This window comes from Empidonax traillii, unplaced genomic scaffold (genome assembly GCF_003031625.1).
Source record: "Empidonax traillii isolate 1590-97213 ecotype Southwest subspecies unplaced genomic scaffold, ASM303162v1 scaffold498:size1131258, whole genome shotgun sequence".
Lineage (NCBI taxonomy): Eukaryota > Metazoa > Chordata > Aves > Passeriformes > Tyrannidae > Empidonax > Empidonax traillii.
Window position 1 is genome coordinate 854,003 of NW_020955691.1, and position 17,246 is coordinate 871,248.

At 42.5% G+C, this 17,246-nt stretch overlaps 1 protein-coding gene across 3 annotated transcripts in view; it reads right to left on the reverse strand.

Moving 5' to 3' along the window:
• Window positions 1–17,246, reverse strand: part of JMJD1C (jumonji domain containing 1C) — a 154,531-nt gene that overhangs the window by 16,270 nt on the left and 121,015 nt on the right. Inside the window, exons 1-10 of one of the 3 annotated variants that reach the window (XM_027896456.1) lie at window positions 17,150–17,240; window positions 15,728–15,871; window positions 15,417–15,609; window positions 14,374–15,329; window positions 13,657–13,755; window positions 10,467–10,639; window positions 7,947–10,159; window positions 5,139–5,340; window positions 3,227–3,441; window positions 2,131–2,283 (exon numbers count right to left, since the gene is read on the reverse strand). In XM_027896456.1, coding sequence (XP_027752257.1) covers window positions 2,131–2,283; window positions 3,227–3,441; window positions 5,139–5,340; window positions 7,947–10,159; window positions 10,467–10,639; window positions 13,657–13,755; window positions 14,374–15,329; window positions 15,417–15,609; window positions 15,728–15,871; window positions 17,150–17,170 — 4,369 coding nt within the window. In that variant the 5' untranslated portion in view covers window positions 17,171–17,240. Of the gene's footprint in view, window positions 1–2,130; window positions 2,284–3,226; window positions 3,442–5,138; window positions 5,341–7,946; window positions 10,160–10,466; window positions 10,640–13,656; window positions 15,330–15,416; window positions 15,610–15,727; window positions 15,872–17,149; window positions 17,242–17,246 lie in introns of those variants that run through there. The other 2 variants (XM_027896457.1, XM_027896455.1) reach the window with 2 other exon arrangements.

Consider the following 17,246-nt stretch of genomic DNA (forward strand, 5'->3'; position numbering starts at 1 on the left):
TTCTGTAACGTTTCAGAAAGGCTGTCCTGAAATATGCAGTGTAATGAGAGTAAAAAAAAGTCTGGCCAAACAACTGGTTACCAACCTGCTACATGATTTTGGAGCAGAAAGAACAAAACTTCTCTCTCAACCCTCAGTCTTGTGTCCTATCCACTGAACTGCTAGTTTAAAGACATTTTTTCAAACCCTTTTACTAGCTTGCTCAGCTCTAGCAGTGTAAAAGGAACCATTTAACACATTTAAAGCACTATTCTCTTACCCTGTAGCAGATACAAAACATACCAAATATTCATTTCAGATAAATATTAGATTTGCAAGCTATTTTGTAGTTTTTGTAACTCCTGACACATGGAATTATCTAACTGGTTATAAACATAGATAAATCAAGAAACAAAGTAGCATATATTTACTTTATGTATTTTCTCAGTGAAATGCCCTAACATGGCATTCCACTTGATGGTGCCATGAACTGTCTGAAAGTAACAATGGTTGCACATTCATGTAGTAAAGTAATGAGAGAAGTCATTGATAAGTATCTGAATATGGAATATTTAAACCTCTAACATTCCTGCTGAAGCAGGGAAAAACCAGGGGATTCTCTGTTACATTTAGCAACTGCAAAAACAACTACCGGTTCCAGGAAAAATGGTGTAATATAAAGTGCTATTATACAGAGATAGGTGGGTGGTTCTGAACTTTTTAAGAGAGTGCCAAAGGAGAAATACAGTTCACATGAATCCTGCAGCATCATAAGAAATTAATCCACAGAGAGGGAAACTGTCATACCTCTGCTTTTGCATATAACACTGTGATGAACAGAAGGGAGAAAGTCTTCCCTTTTAGAAGACTGGAAAGAAGCCTCCTTCTTTATACTGCTTTTTCAAACTTCTGAGACATTTTACTAAAATTTTCCTGGCTGGTTAACACAGATACACTATAAAAAGCCTCTGGCTGCATGTTCCCACGAGGGTAAATAATGTTCGGCATACATCCCAAGCCACGTCAGATGGATGCACACACAGACTTAAGCCAGTGGAGAGCTGTTGAAGCAGCCTCCAGCATTAAAGCATTAACAACTGTTCCCAGTGCTGGAAAACACTGGCATTAGCTCCCTAGAAACTTCAGGCTTCGATGGAAGTCTCTGGGAACATCCTCTAACTGCAGTGTAGGGGGCTTCTCACTGCAAGCCAGGGACAAAGCAGATGAGACTCTCTAGTTAGGAAAGCTTTGCCATCTAACAGTTAAACTTTATTTTACTAACATTTCACATCTGTGACATTACACTGCTATGACAAACATGGAAATGCTTTTCCAAACAGCATTATATTTGAATCAGTTCCTGGCACAGCGTCTGACCGCAGAGCTGTGCCAGGGCACAGTGCCTGCCTCCTGGGGAAGGCAATCCATTCCACCAAGCAGCCCGAGCACCAGTGTGTAAGCCCAGGGCTCAAACACCAAATCAATCTTCCCAGCGTTCCTCTTTGCAATTGCAACCAGCCTGGGTCACCCAGAAATCAGAGGTTTGCAAGTCAGCCCTGTTATACTTCTCTATGGACTAAACTTGACATTTCCATTAAAGCACAGGAATTACATTAAACTGGGTATGCGTGTAGGCTGATGGACTGTGAGACCTCCATTAACACTCATTTTAAATACTATGACAGGTATTTTTCTCCATCTCTTTCTTTTTTATGATAGAACTATACAACAGGTTGTTAAGTCAGTATGACAAGACATGCACCTCTGGAAAGAGAACTCCAGAAGGCATTCAAATCAAGGCAAGTCTTAACAGCAATGAGCTACCATAAAGCAGGGAGGTGTAATGGAGCATCGGTCTCACAGCTGAGGAACAAGATTTAACCTTGAGGGGCAAGGCACAAGTAACCTCCAACAGTCCACACAAAAAGACTGAATTGCGGACAAAGAGCTAAAATAGCCCCCACAGCAGTTGCTTTCTGAATGACTGATTCTGTATCTACTGACAAAAGAGGCAAAAAAAGATGTAAGAGAAACCAAAACACACAAGCAGTAATTTAACACTTTACAGAAAGACAGTTATAGCAGATCAGCAGCTCTGCAACAAATGAGAATAAACAGCCTATACAATACTCTAGTTCATAAAGAACTGACCTCTGGAACTTTTTCTTTCCTTTGCTTTGTAACAATCTAGGCAGACCACAAATCCACATTTCTGGCAGACCCAGTGAATGTTAAATAATGTGGCTTCACATGCATCACACATCTCACGGACTCCTCTCACTGCTCTCTTCCATGCAATTTTGGCTGAAATACAAAATAAGCAGAATAAAAGGACTGAAATTTAAAAGCAAAGCACAGAATGAATAGGCTTTATAGATGAAACATTCATAGGTTTCCCCCAAGACACAACTGGGTGTTGGGGGAGGAAAGTGATCCTTCATAAACAGACCATCAACGTGTACCCCGTTAGTTCCATTGCACAGCCTCCCCATCAATGCTACCATCAATACACTGCGAAGAAATAAAGCATTCAAAAAACACAGACTAAAGTCACACAGAAAAAATACTGCTGCAAGTATGAAGAACCTCTTCAGCATATACTTTTAACCCCATGTGCTCAGGAGAGCTCAGGGTTTTTCCTCTGAGTGCCCGTGGAACATGTTTAATCTCAAGGGCAGCCAAAGTGCTGATCTGGATGGTTGGAGTTGGCAGGAGGGGAGGGAGGTGCCTGTTCCGGAGACCTGGCCGGTACGTCTGTTTTCTGCCCCACTTCCTCCTCATACTGCCTGGAATTAGTAGAGCCACCAGCCTGTTTCCACCCTGTGCCCATCTGCCACGGGCCAGAAGGACGGACTGTGGCTCTGGAGGGGAGGAGGTGACAGCGTTAGCACATGCTCTGCTACCTTCTCCTTTGTTTTGGGAAGGAGACACATCAGAAACACACTGTCTGTTGGCAGGAGTCAGTGCCTGGCTCGTGGTGGGCCTTGGCTTGGAGCTGCCTGCTCTGGTTGGAGAGCTGGAGGCCAAGCTGGGAACTGAGGCTGCTCCAACCCCAACAGCTGCCTGGCCCCGGCCCTGCAATGGGCTGGCCCTGAGGAAGGAACCTGCCCCTTCCCACCATGCCCTCTTAAAGAACAGCATAGGAAAATCCAACAGGACAGTCTGGAGAACAAGAGCTACTCAACACGAAGCAATGGGTCACTCAGGGAAAACTGCACTACGCTTTGAGAGCACTGAGACTTCTTACCGTCCTTCTTCACCCAGGACATGGCTGTCTTCTCAGATGTTACTAACTGACAAAATTTATCACCTATGATATCTAGAATGTATTTAGAAGTTTCCAGGTCCAGTTCATCATCATCATAGTTTTCATGTGTCCATAAACTCAGTGCTTCATCATCATATTGATCAGGAGAGGAGAAACCATCTATCCTAACCACTCCGTTCTTACTAAAAGATAACCTAAAAATGAAAAGACACGGTTTAAGTGCATGTGTGATTGTATTCTGTGACTTACAGTTTACTTGTTTACTTCACCTTGCTATTTAGGTCTTACAACACCAAAGTGTTCTTTTTAACCTTCTTTAGCATCCTACAATATATTTTCATTTTAAAATAAACCCTACTGATGAAAACGGTTTTAAAATGACCAATAAAGAACCGTGAAAACTACAATTAACCTTTTAGGTACTTTTTTGCATTTTGTTTACTCATCACTGTTACTCTCTAACACTTATTACTAATTTAAAATTGCAGACAGAAAAATTTGGGCTTTTTTTCTTTTCTTTGGTCAAAGTTTGGTTCCACCTACTCCTCACTTTCAATTTTTGGAGTGTTTGCAACAGCAGTCACTCAGTCTGACTCATATTTTATAGATTCTTGTATCCTACTGCTCTCAAACTGAGAAAACTAATAGAAGATAATGGTTTTGTATCCACTAAGGTCTGACCCTTAAAATAAGTACAGCCTTTCCTGTTACCTTGCCCAATACCATTCCACCAACTCTGGTTTATTTAGCTTATTTTAAAGCAGTAACAATTCATGATTCCATCCTGTACAAAACAGGGTAAATCATTTTACATATGTGATTATTATAATAGTTAAAGAATTTATGTCAGCAAAACAGTCCTCAACTTAGAAATACCAAAAAATGACATTTAGGTATGCATTGAAATGAACAAGAAGAAATTATGAACTTTGAGTTACAACAACTTCCAACAGAAGCGCAAACTTTGTTTACAATTCAAGTCCTACTATCTCAACACAATGAAAATAATTAAACTGCTGTAAAATTTACCACAATATAGTCAAAATGTTCAAATTAAATTCCATCACAGTGTTTTAAAACGCTGGCAAAACTTTATGTTCTCTCCTTTATACAGGACAAAAAAGCCACCAAAAATTCCAGCTTTGCCACATTAGGAAGCAAACACTCTTTACACGGAAGGTATTCAGAGTCCAACCTTTAAATGATTCCAGTAGGACTACCACCAAGTCTTGTCACTACTTTCATTACAAAAAAATTAAACCCAATCTAGGGAACAGTTTCTTGTCCAAAGTGAGCTGGATGTACACTGACAACACAGTCTGTGGGCAAATTAAAGCTGTTTCACACTTTCCCCATGACTATGCTGCCTGTACCATGTGCACTACACTGCACCCTGGGAAATCTTCCTTCTGAGTTTCCCCTGATGGGCCATTAATTGTGAAAAAGGAGGTCACAACTCCTTTCTGTCCTCAAAAAACTCCCAGAAAACCTGAAGCAGCATTCCCACCATACACTGGCAGAAGAACAATTACAAATAAGTGCAACTCTGCGGTTGCACAGCTTGTCCAGAAAAACTGAAGTTTGCCTTTTGAAAATCCCACTTCAAATGTCAGACACCTGTGTAATGGTGATGTGCTGTATTTTCTGCTTGCCTAAGGTACACCAGGCAGATGTTCTGATGTCTTTGCTATAAAGCTCTGAACAGCAATGAAGCGAATCCACAAAAGAAATAAGAAATACAAATGTAAATATTCTTAAATTAGATGCTGTCTTTTATCGGGCAGACTGACTGAGCCAGAAAAATCAGACATCTTTCAAGCATGCAATTCCTTTGTCTGTATTATTTTTAGAAATTAAAATATCCCATTATTGGGAAAATAGTCACACTTACCGCCGAAAGTAGTAAAATCTACAAAACACTGGTGAGTGAGTAGGTTCTTCCCCTTTCTTACTTCTTATTAACCTACATTCTCTGCATTTTTGTAAATTTGGTCCTATTTCAGAGCAAGAATCATCCTGCAAAAAGGACTCTCCTGTTTGCTTCAGCTTCTTTACTTTGCGCCAATCCTTTAACACTGAGCGAGGTATACCGGCTGCAAAACAAGAGAGTGTCAGATGAGGTACTCACAGATCCCAGTCAACATCAGTCAGGGTCCAACATTTGCTACCTGCATAACATATTCCATTATTATTTCTACTTGTCTGCCTGTCAGCACCCAGGTTAAACAGCAAAGGTACCAGTTAAACTGAGGTAAGTAGGAGCACAGTTAAGTATCTGCTGAGCTCCCAGGACACTACATTTCCCTTGTATTAGCTGCACCATTCACCAAATATTCCACTAAAACCATCTTCACAATCTCATTCTGACAAAACAAGCAAATAAATAACAATACCTCAAGAAAGGTAGCTCTGAACTCTGTTTCAAGGCAAGATGAGGGCAAAAAAGGCAACAATTTAATGAATAAAAGTAGATCTTGAAAGAAACAACCCCAAACCCAAAAAACAAACCCCTACTTCTTTAAAACTTATTTTTGCTGAAGGTTACAGATATGATTAGAGAAGAGCAGCACTATTCACAAATCCATTTACTCTCTGTGGAGTTGTTGGCTTTGCAAGGCTAAGCAGTATAATTCTATTTTCGATACTGAAGTCAGCAGATCTGACACCGAGTAACACGAGGAGCGAGTCTATTGAGTAATCTGTGTGATTTTCACGTACAAGATTTGAAACTGAACCCTGTTGTTATTTAACCAGGCTTTCATTTCAATGACTCTTAAAAGTGGCACCAGTCTTATCTGCAGATAGACAGAAGTATCTGTCATTTCATCTACCACTACTCCTGAAAGTTCATGACCTGTAAACGGGGATCTGATGCAGGATGACAGAGAGGTCAGGGCGCTAACTTCGGACTTGGGACCTGGGTTCAGATCAGTATTTTGCCGGAGACGACTTGTGCAAACTTTGCAAGTGACAGACTGCCTGTGCCTCAGTTCATGGCCTACAAACTGCAGCCCACACTCATCCAGGCCATGTCAGTAACTGGATCACAACTTGAGAGTAGAAACGCCTAAGTACAGGTTTACTAGTCCAAAAACAATGTTTCCTGCCTTGGAAGCAGAGGTCCTGGGTGTCATCTGGGAGCTGCCACACTTTAAGTTCTGTGGGTAGGAACTTGGAAGACCCCCAACACTGGGAGGGCTGTGCAAAGCCTTGCTTTGCAAGAGGGAGCCTCCCAGCCTGGAGCTCTGAGCGCTCTGGCTAGCACACGAGCTCCTGGGACTTCCCAAAATGGCACCAGGACAAAGTAGTTTTCAACTCTGGCATCATCCAGATACCACCCATGTTGCAAAACTGCCACTGAGCCCCAGATCTTGCAGCACAGTTAGTTATCTTCAGCCACCTACAGAGAGCCCAGGCAGCCGTCCCAGAGGAATCTCTTCTTTCAAAAAAGCTCCTCAAGGTTGACTATGTTTTTGTGTAAATCTTTGTGGAAAGTTCTTTTTGAAGGAGAATCTCTGACCAGTTCTCTCTCAGAAATTATAACAACCACAAAAAAATCTTTTGCAACAATATAAAGGTCGTAAAGACCTAACATGTTACACGTGTATGTTTACAGTTTACTTCAAGAAAGAAGCTGAAAAGGATTTTACAGGCATGTTTGCCTTGATCTTCCCTTTGGTTGGGGGGTAAAAGTGATACTACTATCACTGGACCCAATATCCAGAATACCTCAGACAGACTACAACACTTCCAGCACCCAGTACCACTTAGGGATCAAGTACTCTCAAATACCAGAAGAGTAACTTTATACACCAGACAGTGAAAAGCCACAGAATGTATGTAATTACAGGCAGCATTGCTCATTTTCTTGCTACCTGTACTTAAAAATTCATACGAAAAGTAATTTAATGGTAGACTCTCTCACACTCAACCAGACTAAAGACAAAAGAAGAGTCCTTGGAAAAGAATAAATTGAGATAAAAAATAAAGCAAGTTCTTAAATAAAATCCCTTATGTTGGCAGACCAGTTTCTCTTTTCAGATTAATCTACTTACAATCTGCTATATGTTACAGTACTACATTTAAATTGAAATTTGTATTTCCCTGAATTTCTTTAGCCCTTAAACAAGGAGTACATGTTAACACCATGTACTACACATGCTAGTTAGGAGTGTGAAATGATGCTCCCTTAAACCTTTCATTAAATTAACCAAATCATAACAGAGTGGCATCAGGCTCTCAAGGAAGTGCCTCTGGCTTTCTGATTAAAGGATGAATTAAAGCTCAACAATAGAGAATCTCTCCCTCCAGCAGTGCTCTAAAAATAAAGGCATTAGATCTTAAAATAAAAAAAGCCCCAACATATACATGTATCTCAATACATATATATGTATAGTTGTGCCACTTGGCACAACTATATGCACCAGCCTGCTCAATTCTGATGGACAGCATAAACCAGTTTGTTTACTGCTTATTTTTAGGCCAAGAACCAGTTTGTTAACAGAGAGATACAAAATGCTGCATTTCTTACACCAGGGCATTTCAAATGGCCTCAAGGCAGATAAATCTGGCCCTACTCATTTACACAGGCATGCTTTTTAACTCTTTTCCCAGCTATCATGCATGACAAACCCTCCAGGACTATCAGTGCTAGACTTCACATTAGTCTGTGTCTTCCAGATCAGATTAATATACTCACTGCTGTTACTGCTGCTCTGCAACTTCAGCTTGCTTTTCTCTTTGGCACTCCTGCTCAGAACACCATTTGGTTTCACTTCTTCCTCGGTATCACCCTTTTTTTTCTGCAAATCATTTTGTTTCTTTTTGTAAGTTGGCTTGGGCTGCCTTTTAGTCCTTTGCTCTGACTTGCTCTCGCTTTCATCAGAGTCGCCGCTTTCAGAGCCAGACTCGTAAGTTCGTTTTCCTTTTCTCCTTGGGTGCTTCTCTTCCTTTGCAAACTTATCTGCCAAGATTTTGCTATCTATGTTATTTTGCAAATCATTTGATGTAGAAGCTATTAAATTGACAGTACATGGCTTAATAATTTCTGAAACACTGTTCCCTGAATTCTCTTTTTTATTAGTGTTTTTATCTTCCTCCGAATGCCTTGTTAGCCAAGCTTTTTTCAGTTTAGTGTGGTAGTTTGGCTGACTCGTCTGGGAAGTTTGCCCACTGCCTACAGAGTTCGCTTTGTTTACTGTATTACAGACGATACCACTGTCTAGGGAGAGAGAGGTTGAAAATGTCTGATTTTTCACAGAGTTGGACTCGGCCTCACTGCTGTTACTACTTTTAAACTGAGCTGCAGCCAACGCCGCCTTGTGCTTTTTCAAATGGACAAAGTCGGTGGAGGTGGAGAATCCCGAGCTGGGCTGAGCAGCGCTGCCTGTGCTGCCAGCAGCGGGTGTAACCGGAGCTGGAGTGCTGACCTTGCATTCCTGGGCCTGCGCCACCGCCTGACTCCCGGCTCTGGAGGCCGGGCACTCCGGCATCGTGCACGCCAGGACTGTGCTCGATAAGGAGTAAGTCACTTCTGAGCTGCCCCGGCTCGACACGCTCGTCGTGGTTGCTGCTGATGCGGTGACATCCGTTTTGGTACTGCAGATGATCGTTGTGGTGGGGGTGGCGGCACGAGGAATGCTGCCTTGCGAGACAGCTGGAAATTTCTTTTCATACTGTGTGCGAGCACTGTCTGAGTTCATATTTGGCAGAATGACTCTTCCAGTCTCCCTGGCTTCCGCTGTTTTCAGGCAATCTGCTTGATTTGTCACAGCTGAAGATCTCTCACTAGCTCGATCTTTGGAAGCAGGCTGCACTACTGCTACACTGTCGTACTTCGTGCTAGAAGGAGGACGCACAATAACAGATGCCGTAGCAGACTGCGACTTTCCACTCATTCTTTCAACGTGCCAATCCCCTTTCTCGTTATTTGGCACATTATTAGACTTCCACATTTCTGATACGTTCCGTTCAGAAGTGCCCTTGTAAACACTCTGAGCTTCCTTGGGCTCAGGTACTAAAGTTGGTGGTTTCTGCAGCTCCTGTATTTTGCCACCACCACCAGCGTTAACGGGTTGAACAGGGGTTAGAGTTGGAGGTGAAAGGCTGCTATAGCTGCTTTCCTTCTTCTCCAGGTGCTGGTGCACAGGAGGGTGGAACACGGGGGCTCTGTGCAAGGCAGGCATACTCCGGAGTGTATTTGAGGATGAGACTGACAACTGAGTAGGGCTCCTGCTGTCACTTCTGAAAGAATTTACAGAGTGAGACTGCACTGACTGTGAAAGCTGCTCGGGTACCTTGCTTGTAGAGCCTTCGCTCTCTGGTTGGTGCTTAATTAAAGGTGGAGGTTTTGAAAGAGAAGAAATGTAAGAGGGGAGAGCCTGGGGACTAGCTGCTGTTGAAGGACAATTAGTTTGCTTATCAACATACGCCCCCGAAGCTTCCTTTGATGGGTATGATCTTGGAGGTTCATTTACTACGCTGTTAGACAAGGTGGTGAAATAGTTACTCTGTGGCAAACTCTGTGGCACTGAATGCTTCATTTTATAGAGTTCTGACACAGAGCGTTCAGCATCTTTGTCATATTTCACCGAATGGCTTTTGGGACTTGAAGATAAGGATGTTACCCTGGAGTAGTTCTCTCTCTCTCCCTCCAGTGCCTTTATTTTAGCTGTGAAAGGAGCAACTTCAATACTTTCTTGGAGTATCCGTCTGTGCTCTTCTTTGTATTTGCTCAGTCGTTCCCCAGTCTCCTGTGGTGGCCTTGGCAGCTGGTTCAACATTGGATCTGCAAAATGTCTGTGCATATGGCTCTCCTTTGCTGCCTGCGTTCTGCTCTGCTCTAGCTCAGTCTTTACTGGTGCAGTGCTAACAGAACGCAAAGGTTCAACAAACGCCTTCCTCTCCAGTTCTCTGTTTGAAAAGGTTAAGCAAACACAGGTCAGTCTGAATGCAGTGCAACGTGCCAGACTGAAGACCTTTCTTCTCGTGCCCAAACAAAGTTATCTATTAACACAAAAACCCGCTTTTTCCTTATATAAGGTACAATTTTCAAAAGTCTTAAGATGGCCCACGAACTGCAGCGCCATTACAAGTCAACAGGGCAGCACACAGACAAGCCTGTCTCCACCCACATCTACAAACAAACTAAAAGGAAGCTTGAAGGCAACACCACCTGCTGAAATGTACCCTCTCACACCAAGTTCAACAGCAAACTCACTCTTTGCGATGCTCTGCGATACTTTTGGACAACGGAGGGCTGGAATGTGTTGTCAGTTTGAGAGGCCGCAGGGGATCTGCACTGGACGGTCGCACGGGAATGTGACTCAGTAAACCAAGGCTGTCAGCTGAGGTCACTGGGGTGGGCTGGTGTAACCAGGGGCTGGGAGTATTCTGTTAACACCAACCAAAACAAAAAATAAAATCACATTTCAAAATAATCATGGGACCAAAAGGGTCACTGCATCAAGTCCTACACAAAGAACAGAGTGAAATAATGGATTTTCAGTATGAAATCATACCCAATAAATAAAATTTAAGCCATTTTTTTGATCAACTGGAACACACAATTGTACTCCCCCTGGACTTGTAGCATACAAAACAGTTTATACATTTCAGAAGCATTCTCAGAACCACTTAATTTTCAAGTACTCAGGAAGAACAATTAATTCTAGAACAGCATCTCAAGTTCATCAAAATTAACAAATCAATGACAGCCTGACAACATTTAAGTTCACTTATTAGTAAGAAGACTACAACTGCTTCAATGAATTGCAAGAAGTATTTCTTTGAAGATACAAATATGGCTTAATATTTCAAGAAGATAACTTCATCTGCAGCTTTATGACAAATCTTAATATAAGGGCTGTAAGTAACTCCTTCCTGGATGCTTCTTTCCTTCCCCCAGCCGAATGATTATGATAATCCTAATTAATCTGCTTTATTTAGCCAGGCATTTTTATTTGGTATGACAATCACCATCACACTACTAAACCATAAATATACACACCTGCCATACTCTGCAGCATGGCAAAGACACGGTACACACAAGTTTGTGCTCGGTACCTAAATACACCAAAGGTGAGCAAAACCAACCTCCTTGTTTACACACACACTACTAAGTCTTAATTTATGAAATGGTTTTTTAATCTACTACTTTGTTACGGTTCTGTTTTCTTTCTTCTCTCAAAGTTGTGTAAGAGCCTGCAGGAAAGACCAAGAGCATCTCTCTGTCTCTCCCCTTTCCCTCCCTCCTTTGTTTAGGATAAGTGTGTGCAGCAGTGTGGAAAAGCAGGGCACCCTGTCCAAGTGGGGCTCAAGTGTTGGGGACAAGCCCAGAAGGGGGACTGGGACACGAGTGAGCAGCGCTTTCATGTGCACCCCAAAACATCTCAGTGCTGCTCCATCCTCACCTTCTTCTCCTCACCAGTCCATTCCCCTCCTTCTCCCCAGACTTGGCAACTCCCAGTTGGGAACTGCTGCAGCAGAAGGAGAGCCAAGAGCTCTCATAACACACGCACACAGCACAGGATAGATCTGCAGGTGCAACAACTTTGAAGTTCTGATTTCTGTATTTTTGAATATTTAAGCAACCGCTTGGGTTTGTGCGAACAGTTTTAGTGCGCACGTTTCCTGGGCCAGGAGTTCCCACGCTGTGGTGTTCCCACGAACAGCCTGTAAGCTGCATTAAAGTATTATGCAAAGAAGGACTGTCACCTTCTCCCTAGAGGAGCCAGGGAACATCTGCCTGAGCACCAAGTATTGCTCAAACAGCTTTGTGACTCCACCTGCACTATCTACGGCCCGGCCCAAAGGCCACAGCCACCCGTGGACAGGAGAGAAAGGTGGGCTTGGGGCACACTTCCCTCAGCTCACAGACACGGTTCAGCCCTGAGCCAAGGGTGGCTGCTGCTGCTGATCTTACAGCTGAAACACAGATCCCTTTCTGTGATTGTGGCATCCATGCAAACCGACCTCGGAAACGCCCATTCTGGGTTTCTAAGATCTATTTAAAAAAGGCCTCCAGTGCGAGAGCCAGGAGACAAGTCACCACAAGACAATTGCCACATATCAACATAATTAAAAAGCTACGTGCCTCGGTATGCAGGCCTGCATACTTCAGGCAGCCAAAGTGAAAACAACGTCTACCATAAGTTCTTTAAAATGGACTTTAGTATGGGGTGGAGCAGGCAGCAACATGAAAAGATAAATCCACCTATAGTTTTCTCTAAGGCTTTTCGTCTCTGCTGCATTTGACTTTATCACATTTCAGATCAAACCTACTTCATATTACAAGGCCAACTCAAATTGACTGTTTTGGGAAAGACTTAGCCACAATGGTTTGGCTTTTCTCAAGAATGAGTCTGGGGAAGAATAGCTTTCCCCATGATGAAAAAGAAAAAAGTCTTTATAACCGTTCAGGAACTCCAGGCTTTGACACAAAGGCTTACAATTTGGCAGAAGGACCACTGTCAGCGACATGCCTTTTGTGGTCCCTGTGAAAATCTGCCCAAATTAGGCCAAGTTGTAAGCCTCTAAAGATCAGCACGCACATGCTCAGTGGAGATTTGATTGAAGCTGGCATTAAAGCTCTCCAAAGTTTCTGTCTGCACTACACATGCTTCATCTTACACTATTCCTCTGAGGTGCCTGCAATGAGCATGCCATATCCCAAGACTGCAGGAGCTGAGAAAACTTTTCCTGTAATTGCCACGTCTGCCTGCCAAACCCCGCCGCCGCACTGGGCGAGAGGCTGAAAAACACAAACCGTGCCTTCTGAGACTTCAGTGGCTGTACTCAGCAAACAGACAGAGGAATCACCCTGACTTGAATACAGAGGAGTAGAAAACAGATGGGAAGGCAGGGATGTATGTCAACAGGAACAGAAGGGGAGAAAAAGATACGCTAGGAGAGGGTACACAGATAGGTGTAAAGACAAGAGAAGCGGGTGTAAAGTGCAAAAAAGATTTATAAATGCGAGAGGATTACTCTTCAGAACTTCTGCCTCAGTCTTTTGCCACTACTTAAGGAGCATACACAAAATTTCACTATGAAGACAATTGTCCAACCTCTCCTAGTGTTTCACTTACACAATGGTTTACACAGTTTGAGGTGGCAAATATTTATTTACCCAGTGAACCTGAGTTCCCAAACCAGCTGGTTGACCTCACCTGGTCATGATCTAAAATCAAACATTTCCTCTTTCTTTAGAAGTCTTCGGAAATCAAGGGCTGGGAAAAGTCCCTGCTCATACCCACCCTGAGACAACAGTTACTGCTGGAGTTCCATTCCCAGTCTCTAGCCTACTCAAAAAAGCCACCATGACAGTACACTTGGTGAGACGCAAACTACCACATGTGGGAGACACCAGGCCCAGCTAAATACATCATCAAGAAAATATCTCAACTTACCCTTCTCAAGGAAGCCTCCGCGTTAACAGGAGTTTCTGGGTGGACCCATTTGGAGGAGGGCAGACCGAGTCCTGAGTAAGCATGTGTTCCGTTTGGATACTGCCAAATAATTGGATAAAGCCCTAGCTGATTATAGGAAGCAGAAGGATGAGCTTGTCCGAGAAGATGTGGAGACTGGTGTTGTAACATCTGTTGCTGCTGCTGGTGCGCTAATGCCAAATGGCTTAAGCTGCTGGCATGAGCAGTCTCTAGTCGCGGGTGGGCACCCAGCAAGGAGGCAGCAGCCACTCCGGGCAACACTGCAGGGAGCAGATGAGGGTGATGGACGGAATGGTGGGAGGCGCTACTAAGGGGGTGAGTGTTAATAGCGGACAAGGGAGCCTGAGCTGAAGACCCAGCGAGCAGATGGGATGAACCAGTTAATGCAGGATGATGAGCATTTGGATTTAAACAGGTTCGGTGGGATGAGGAATGCAGAGGATAATTATGCTGATGCAAATAAGGTGAAATGTGATTAGTTCCTGTTTCTTGTCCAATCAGAGTGGGGTCCCTGTACACTGTGAAATGTTCATTCTTGTCAATGATAAGAGGACTTTTAGTAGCTTCTAGAGCACTAACTCTAGCTGGAACTGGATGAAAACTAGACCTAGGCAAATCATGATCAGTTTTACTGGCTGACCTTGTTAATCCAGTAGCATGGCTGTTTTGGGAACTAACCTTAGACTTCACAGTATCGGAAGATTGGGTGAATTTAGGCTTAACATCAGGTGACTTTGTTTTAGGATGATCAACTGAAGCACTAGATTTTGACTTCACAGAATCGGGGGCTGGACTTTGTTTACGCAGTTTACTCTCTTCTGCTAGAGAAGCTACATTTAACGAAGACATAAACGAGCCATACTGTACTTTCTCTTTTTCAGAATTTAAGTGTTCATTTACTGGCAATGCTTTTACAACCCCAGGTTGTATCAAATCCGTTTTAACAACACTGCTAACCCAACTCTGATCAGCTTCCTGTTTTCTTGCTTCAAGGAAATTTGCATTTGCAAACTGCTGTTTTAAATCGCTGCTGTGAGATTCTATTTTCTGAACCGTTTGCAAACCAAAGGTACTTGCAGCATTATCCTGATTCTCCTTTTCAGAGTTGTTTTTATTAGTAACGTCAACAACACGTTTTGGAGTAGGTGGTCTGGGTAAAAACTGCTCATTTTTTAACTCCGCAGTATGATGTTTTTCTGCATTACACTCTAGAGCATGTGCATCCTTGGCATTCTGCTCATAAGGTGTTGGCTGCTCTCCTGCATGGAGCGAAGATTTTTCCTGCTGATCCAAGACTGACGACTTCAGCCTTTCTGCCTCTTCATGGTTTTTATCCGCTTGTACTTCATCCCAAGGAGACCGTCTATCCGTTAGTGTCTGTTCTACACCCTCACTAGGTTGGGATTTTCCTTCTTCCCCGTTTATCTTTGAAGTGTTCTTGCTTTTTAACTCATTTTCTGAATTTTGCTCTGAGGATGAATCTGTTAATCTTTTATTTGAAATTTCCGAGTCACTACTTTCAGAATAATCTGAGATATTGTCTGTCCGCAGTCTCTTCATATTTAACTTTTTTTCATCCTCTTCAGGTTTCCTTCTTTTACTAAGAAAGTGTTTATTTTTGGTTTTGGGGTTTTCTGTAAAAGATAAAAACATGTCTATCACATTTTCAGCCTAACACAGTTTTAAGAAGCTCTCCCTCCCTTTCCATTAACTGCTTTTACCTCCTCGACCTATATAATCGTATCTTTCGTCTTTCATCTTCTCTTCATCAGGCATGCTGCTGTCAGAGCCTTTCCTCTTATTTGGCCGAGTATTCCTCTGTTGCTGGTGCTGGTGAGAATTCTGTTTTGGTGCTGCAGTTTGGGAATTCATTGCTGGTCTGGGACTATTTGCTTGTGCACGTGTATAATGACCCTAAAAATAATTTGTGATTAATGGACTTAAATGCAATGTTAATTAAGTGTCTTTAAACATGTATTTTTAACATTCTCAATATACAAAAATACTTAGGTAAAAAGATAAATGTATCTACGTGAACTGTGTTGCTGTTCTGGTTGGAACGAGACCGTCGGCGTGAAGTGATGCCAATATTTTCACCTTTCAACAAAGAGTGAACAACATCATCTAGAAAGGTCATCTGAACCATAGAAGGATCAACATTCTGAGGTTCTAACACCTGGTTTATGAAGAAAAAAAGAAAGAGAGAGATCGAGAAAGAAATTAACAATCAGCAGATGTTCAGACAATGCCCAATCTGTATTTTCTGTATCAGTGTTCACCAGTCTATTTTGTGTGCTAAAGACTAATCAGAGAAAAGCCTACTTAATCCTGACAAGCAGAACTGACATATGACACAACAAAGGCTGGGAACAGTGTCAAACTAAAGCAAATGTGTCTTTACATATCACTGCAAAAATATCTTTTTTTTTTTTTTTTAAAGAGAAAGGACACCACCACCACTTCCTTCCCTCCCTTCCCTGACCTGCAAATTTGAGATGAAACTGAAGTTATTCACAGAATAACACCTAAGTAGTAATTATGATATAGAAGTATTTTATAAAATTTATTTCATATACTATAAATTGTATTGCAGAAGCACATTACAGTATTGCCTCCAACAGAAGCAAAACTGCTGCAAGAAGGGAACCAAAAAGACTGGAGATAAAAACTCTAAAGACTAGTGTTACACTAGTGAGGGAGATTATAAAGTAGGAAATGCTACCCAGATCTTCAAAGAATGTGGCACAAAGTGAAAAGATAACACGTGGGGAGAATCAATTAGAGAGAATTAAGGGAAAGAAGGTACTAGACTAGCCTTAAGTTTTTACTGTCACACATGATTTTGTCAGTCATTTCAAGGCAGATAGGTCATTCCGTACATTACTACTGAGTAGTAGTATGAATGTAGAGTCATTACTCCACTCTCCTGAAACAGAATTCATTACTGCCACTAAAACACCAGTATTAATTCTTTTTGTAACATCAAAATCAGAAATAAAACTGAAACCCACCACACTAAATATAAGTTAGGGCTGTAGTAAGTGCTTAATTCAACAAATTGCAGAAAGCGGCTATTTCAATTACTTTGAAAAAGTAATTATTACTGCAGTGCTAAAAGATTTCATCATTGAGAAAGAAATTCCCAACAGAACTGACAGGGAAGACCAGTTCTTAAAACCAGATTGCTTCACTTCAAAGACTTCCCTAGTCAAGTAGTAACAGCAGAAGAAACTGAAGGACTGGTATTAACCGTATCACTGCACAAGCGCTCAGCTCCAGGAGGGTTTAACCACTGGCCCAGCGCAGCTGTGCTGCAGTTTCAGTGCAGTGACACCCTCACCCTGCTGGAACCAAACAATTCTGTGTGTTTCTGAGTACCAGCAGCAGAAATTCAGACCTCCCCAGGTGCAGGTGGCTCGTAGTTAGTTTTCTGGGTATCATCTACCAAACTCACCTGGTCATTCATAACAACCATAGTGCGCGTGAAGAGATCATGGTGAGTGATGATGCCAGTGAACCACTGGGTGGCAGAATCCTGTCTGTACACTCTC